General features: G+C 38.7%; 1 protein-coding gene across 3 annotated transcripts in view; it reads right to left on the reverse strand.

The window, feature by feature from the left end:
* Positions 1-1,066: 1,066 nt before the first annotated feature.
* LOC104904076 (monosaccharide-sensing protein 2) overlaps positions 1,067-6,588 on the reverse strand; it is a 5,801-nt gene continuing 279 nt past the window's right edge. The window contains exons 1-8 of one of the 3 annotated variants that reach the window (XR_002041032.3): positions 6,554-6,588; positions 6,339-6,399; positions 5,962-6,081; positions 4,814-5,380; positions 3,565-4,505; positions 2,288-2,475; positions 1,793-1,886; positions 1,545-1,684 (exon numbers count right to left, since the gene is read on the reverse strand). The exon at positions 6,554-6,588 is cut by the window's right edge and continues 279 nt beyond it. Coding sequence is in view for 2 of the 3 variants with exons in the window: in XM_048635886.2 (XP_048491843.1) it covers positions 1,240-1,684; positions 2,288-2,475; positions 3,565-4,505; positions 4,814-5,380; positions 5,962-6,040 (2,220 nt within the window). In the remaining variant the exon portion in view is untranslated. Of the gene's footprint in view, positions 1,685-1,792; positions 1,887-2,287; positions 2,476-3,564; positions 4,506-4,813; positions 5,381-5,961; positions 6,082-6,338; positions 6,400-6,553 lie in introns of all 3 variants that reach the window. The other 2 variants (XM_048635886.2, XM_010692255.4) reach the window with 2 other exon arrangements.

Below are 6,588 nucleotides of genomic sequence, written 5' to 3' on the forward strand. Positions count from 1 at the left end.
TGAACAAGTTTGTCACCTTGAGGGTGCGTTCTCTTCAACTTAAAAAATTAAGTTTCAGCTCCAATAAGTTCAGATAAGTTATAATCAGATTCAATAAGGTCTAATAAGTTTCAATCAGGTCTAATAAAGTCCAATAAGTTCAATCAGGTCAATAAGTTTCAATCAGGTTCAATCAGGTCCAATAAGTTGAATCAGGTTTAATAAGTTCCAATTAATTCAGTTCAGGTTTAATAAGTTCAGTTCAGATAAGTTCAGGGCCAATAAGTTGAAGAGAACGCACCCTGAATAGTAAGATGTAAAAAGCGGAGAGATACCTCTCATTCAGGTGGAATAGCAAGACAACCAGAGTTGAACCTTGACTGGAGTCTTTCACAGTTAGAGATCCTTTAATGCCTTGATTGGTGTTTGTATTGTTCTACTTGACTGTGGTAAAGTTCATGAAGCTTATACTTGGGAACTAGTTTTAGGCCTGTCTTATAAATAGAGTGGGACAACATTGTGTCTTAAGCTACTTAAGATAAACTTGGTTATACTATCGTCAAAATTGTTTTGACCTCGATATAAATTGTTGAGCCTTAGGGCCAGGCATGAGCCGATGATTCGTGCCGAGCTGGTTTAGGTTGGATGTTCCAAACATAGATCCCATGGTGATGGCACTAACAAGAATCTGAGCTCATGTTAGGGTGACGGAGCCCCTATACAACTTCTCCAAAAATTTCTTTCTTGGCTTAAAAATGAGTTTGCCGCAACACCATCATGTGGCAACCTGAGATACTATAAAATTGGCATTTCCTATAGCTACCGAAAACAAATTTACCCAGTAGATTTTTCCAGCTTTTTTTACCACAAAAACGAATGTTTCTTATCATATAAAGCTATACTGGGCAATTCCAGTTGCTTTCTCATACAGCTGTTATGATGTTAAAAACTATATAACTAAAAAGAGCATGGGAAGCTGAATGCTTTTCCTACAACGCAACCAGCGGTTTTGGATCCCGAGCTGCACTGTGTAACTGGGAACAAGCAAACAAGCTCAAGCTTGTAAATTATTCCTAAAACACCATCATCACTGAAATCATGTATTGTTCGAAATTTTATACTTCAACAGCATAATGTTCAAGAAAACTGTGTAACCAAAGGAGCTCCGGGTGGAACTATATACAATAACTGATCAATAATGTCCACGGCATACGGGAAGGAAACTACCCTTTCGCTCAACAGACCTAGAAAAACTGCATATCAGTTGTCCTTGTCTTCAGAAGGTTGTCTTGCCCCGAGAGCAAAGAACTCAGTAATGACCTCGAGAGGCATTCCCTTGGTTTCGGGAACCTTTAGAAAGATAAAAATCCAAGCAATTACACTAACGACAGCATAGAAGCCAAAGACACCAGCAAGTCCAACAGCATTGAGCATTATAGGGAGTGTGTCAGTAACTATAATATCTCCGATCCAAAAGGTAAGTGCACAAATAGCAATGCAGACACCACGAATCCTGGTTGGGAAAATTTCCGCGCATAGGATATTTGGGATTGGGCCAAAGCCCATCACAAAGAAGCAGAAGTAGAGAACTACGGAGACTGTTGAGATCACTGCGTGCACAGTAGTGCTCATCTTTATGATATTTCCGAGTATTAGGACGACGAGCGAAAGGAACAACACCGGAATTGTGGTAAGCAGCAAAGTCCTGCCAAGAATACTTTACATCAACATGGCTTACAAAGAAATCACTGGATTACATGAAGAACTACAGACTTAACTGAGTTGAGCTGAGCTCTACTAGGCTCTGGCTCACCTTGCTGTGGCTTGAGTCCCAGCTCAGACTCAGTCTTGCCTCAAATTAAGCTTGAGCCCTGCTTCAATCAAGGCAAGTCTAGAGGCTCACCAAGCTACCTCAGCTTAGTTAGCCTCGTCATCAATAGCATGAAACAGAAAGAGCAAGAAGATACAATCACAAAAACAGCGTCTTGTTTTTGGTGATGCTCAAATTAAAGATCATGATTTTTTTTCACCAATTGTTCATTACAATTATTTTCCATTTTTTTTTGGGGTGGGGTGGGGGGGGGTTGTTACTTCATATATGACATGAAACAAATGAGAGAATTTATTTATGTACAAGATGGTGAAAAAAATAGACCTATTACTGCTAGATAGAGGATAGAGAGAAAAGATTGCAAAAGAACACAGACCGCATTAGCATCCATCAAAACCTCAAAAGACACAAGTACAGAGTCTAAGTACATATTGCTATTGCCAAATCAAAGAAAATTTCAGAAATAAAAGTAATTACCTCCTCCCGGAAATATCCATAAGCCTCATTGCAACAGCTATGGAAGGAAGCATCAAAAGAGTTGTGAGTGCACTGATGAGCAATGATGCAGAGGAAGCGCCAATACCCATGTGTGAAAGAAGATCACCAACCCCAGCCTGCTCTAGTATTTGAGGAGTGTAATACAGAACCCCATTTATACCAGAAAACTGCACCAAGAAAAGACGCGTATTCATGATGAATACAACTGACAAGAAAATTAGGAAGTCCAAAAACATTTTTTAGAAAATTGCAAAAGAGATGGGCATCGATAGCCGCCTGCCTGACCGCACAAGTCCAGGGAATCTAGAACTAGGAAATAGTAAAGGACAAATGTGGGGACAACTATTAAAAAGTCTGTAGAGAAAAATGAGCAACATATGTTGTAACATTTGTGGTAGGGAGACGAAGCACATCCTCTAATCCAAGGGAAATGTTTTATATATGTTATAGTATCTGAACTCTTGGAACAAATTCTATAGTAGCCGACATAACAGCCTCAAAGTGAGACTGATATTCTCCAGGCAGGTTTTACCAGTAGACTCTGATTTCTGACATATCATGATTAAGATGATACCACTTTTTGATTGCCAACCCTTTGTTACTTAGGCTCTGTTTTGTTTATCGGATAACATTTCCATTTTCCATAAAAATTAAGAACATTTTTCAAGAAAAAACATAATCATAAATTTGTTATCCATTATTTGGTTGCTCACAAGAAAAGTTAGAGAGAAAGGAAAAAATGAATGCGTAGTTGGATAGAATGAGAGGAAAGGAGAGGCAGAAAATAGAAAAGAAAATGTGGCGATCCTTCCTGTAGAAAGAAGTATATATTCCATCCTAGGAAAAAAGAATTTCCACCCCGTTTGCCACCCTCTACAAACCAGCAAAATAAATATGGAATAACTACTTTTCATGGAAAATGTTCTCCTAAGCAAGTACTCTCTTAATCAGACAAATCCTAATCCATCATGTCCGGACTGTCAATGACGCCTAACTTCAATGGTCAAATCAAATAATGACACTTATCATACTATTCGTCAGCTATCAGGCTAAGAGGGTAAGAGCCTAAGAGGAGGAAAGCAAGCAAGACCCGAGGGCCGAGAGGCAAGAAGAATAACCCTGTTCCTTCACATACTAAAACGTAGTATTAAATTCTCAAATGCACGATAGCCCATTATAATGCTGAATGTCCCTTCAAGTAAACATCAATGAAATTAAAGCATCACATGCATTTCAAAAGGTGTAGCTCCTTTTACCTGCTGAAGAAGTTGGAGCCCGACACCAACAATCAATGCACGCCTGACACCAGGTTCTAAAAGGTCCCTCCAGCTAGACCCTTTTGCAGCAGTCTCAGAAGGATGAACCATAGCTGGTCCAATAGTATGCTGATTCATCAACTCCCTCGAATAGAGGGCAGGTTGACTCACTAGTGCAGCAGCCTTCATATACTCTGTCTCTCCAGTAACATCACCGCCAGGAAGAGAGATTACAGATCCTCGTTTAGATACCATATCACCTTCCTGATGTAAGTAAAGTCTTTTGAATCCTCCCTCCTTCCTCCCATCTGCACCTTCTTTCTCACTCCATTGCCAAGCCAGCTGCCAACCACCACCAATTCCACTAGCTTCAGTTCCTTGTATTAAACCACTAGGTTTCATGCTGAACATGCTACCTGAAACTGGAGCAACCATAGCTTTGTCTGTACCTGTAGCCTGACGAGATATAAGTGGACTATGTAAATTGTCATCATCTTCAGCATAATCATCATTGTCATCATCATTATGGGCATAATCGTCATCATCCCCATGAAGATTCTCCTCATCCCACTCTTCATTTCTAGGGTCTTTGCCTCCCATACTAAACATACTACCAAAAGTCGGGAAAATAATACTTCGCATGCTTCCTTGTTCTGGAAGCTTCTCATGTACACTACCGAAAAGCGTGACCAGGGGGTCCATTAAGGGAACACTAGGGTTCTGAATGCTTCCCTGACGAGATGCAAGGCCCAGCATACTCTGGCCGGTGACTGGTCTGGCAACCCAAGAGTGGCCTGCATCTGACCCATATAATTTAATCTGATCTTTCGCAGCCATCGGATCATATTCCTCGGTGATGCCAACATCTGGCTCAATTAAGTATTCTTCTATTGATATGTCACCTCCAACTCCAAGACCCTCAACAAGCAGAGCCATCTCAGCTGTTCACCCAAAAGAAAATGTGAATGAATATCACATTATTTCAAACTGACATTTATATTGGTCTGACTCCTATTGCAAGGCATACATAATCACTATCAGTCTGCAATAAACTCGTATTTTCACTAGACTCTCTACTGTTGGTCTTTTCATCCCTCCTTTACATGCTTGTTAATTCCAAACAGGACACTGACCATGAAAGATATGTCTATATGTCATTCCCAATAAAAATGCAAGAAATTTATCAAACAGATCAAAGTTGTATAAGCAAAGTTATAAAATGAAAGTATTGAAGTAGCAGAGGACTAACCAGAGACATCTTCCCTGCCCCGCAATCGTTGAAGAACCTTTTTGGCCTCATTCATTCGTCCTTTACTAACAAGCCATCGAGGAGACTCGGGTAAGAAGAATACAGTTAATGCAAAATAAAGAGCAGATGGAACAACAAGAATCCCAAGCATCAATCTCCAGCTAGGTTTTTCCATTAAAGACATCCCAAACACCATACAGTACGCAACAAACATTCCACCCGAACCAGTAAATTGAGGAAGTGTATTCAATGAACCCCTTATATCAGTTGGAGCTGTCTCTGATATATAAAGAGGAACAAGAGTGACAGCCAAACCACTTCCAAATCCATCTAATAATCGACCCAAGAGTAGGACATAAACATTGGGAGACCACAACATTATTAGGGCACTAAAAAAGAAACATATAGAGGAGATTATCATCATAGGGCGACGCCCAAAGCGATCTGAAACTGGTCCAGAGCATGTTGTGATAATAGTGGCTCCAATAAGTGACATGGCCACAATTAAGCCTTCCATGGTTGGCGCGCCCTCCAAGTTGAATTCTTTCTTAATATACAACACAGCCCCTGCAGCAAAACATAGAAAGAAACCCACCAAACAAAAATCTCAGTAAACCTTTTTCTGAAACCTAGACAGGATCCTACAATGTTACCTAGACTCAGGAATGCAAAAGTTATTCAACATGAGTATGAGTCCAAGTGTCAAATTCGAATATTTATGAAAAATGTCTGATTTTGTTCCGAAATGAAGTGCAGAGGATCACACTCCACAGTCCACACCCATATTGAAGTGTCAAGGATCTGAATACTTAAAAGTAAAATGAAGAGACTGCATCACATAGTGATTCTATGAGGAACTGACAAGTCTATGTAAATGAATTTCTCAGAAAAATCAAAGGCATATAGATAATCTGCATCATGTATTTATTATTTATTTTTCTCTATTCTACTTCCCCACTTTGAGCTTTTTGCAAGGTTATCCCATATTATTTACCAGAAGAGTGTAATTGGAAAAAGGAAGAAACTTTACACATGAAATCTGGACAAATTTAGCTCCCAAATTAGCAAATTTGAGGAATACAAAAAGTAACATGACAAAACAAAAACAAAAACAAAAGCAACTAATTCTAAATTAATGAACAAATTACCAGCAATAGTAGCATTATCCCATCCTTGTAGTAAATTCCCAACTGTCGCAGCAATTGCAACTAATACCGCTCCACTCATTCTGTACCTCAAACACTTGATCAATCAACTTCTCAAATCAACTGTACAAACATCACAATCAAAAACCAAACAAAATTCAGGTGACTCATCAACATCAAATACAGAAAAAAAATAATCTTACTTGAACATGCAATTACAGAAAATCAAACTAAAAAATTTAGTATAAAAAAAACACAGGAAAATCATAACAGTGACAGAATTCAAACTGAAACAAGAAATACCCATGAAAGAAAAAACGTAAATAAACCGACCCAGATGAGAAAAAAAGCCAACTTTCATGAATTTTTTGCTAACTCACCTTCACAAGATGCTTCAAAGTGAGGTAGAGAGTGCTTTAGAGTATTCTAACCATTGTTAAACTGCAATTTGGCCAATAAAGAATGGCTTGTCAAAAAGAAATAATTTTTAACTTATTCAAGCACAATACTATAGTTTATAAGTTACAAACTATAGAAAATAAAAGGGTATGATTAAAAAAAAAATTGGGAAAGATTAGCAAACTGAGGTAAGCACCATGCCCTGTTTGTAACCGATTGATTAGTTTTTGT

The sequence above is a fragment of the Beta vulgaris genome, chromosome 9 (assembly GCF_026745355.1).
Source record: "Beta vulgaris subsp. vulgaris cultivar EL10 chromosome 9, EL10.2, whole genome shotgun sequence".
Taxonomy (NCBI): Eukaryota; Viridiplantae; Streptophyta; class Magnoliopsida; order Caryophyllales; family Amaranthaceae; genus Beta; species Beta vulgaris.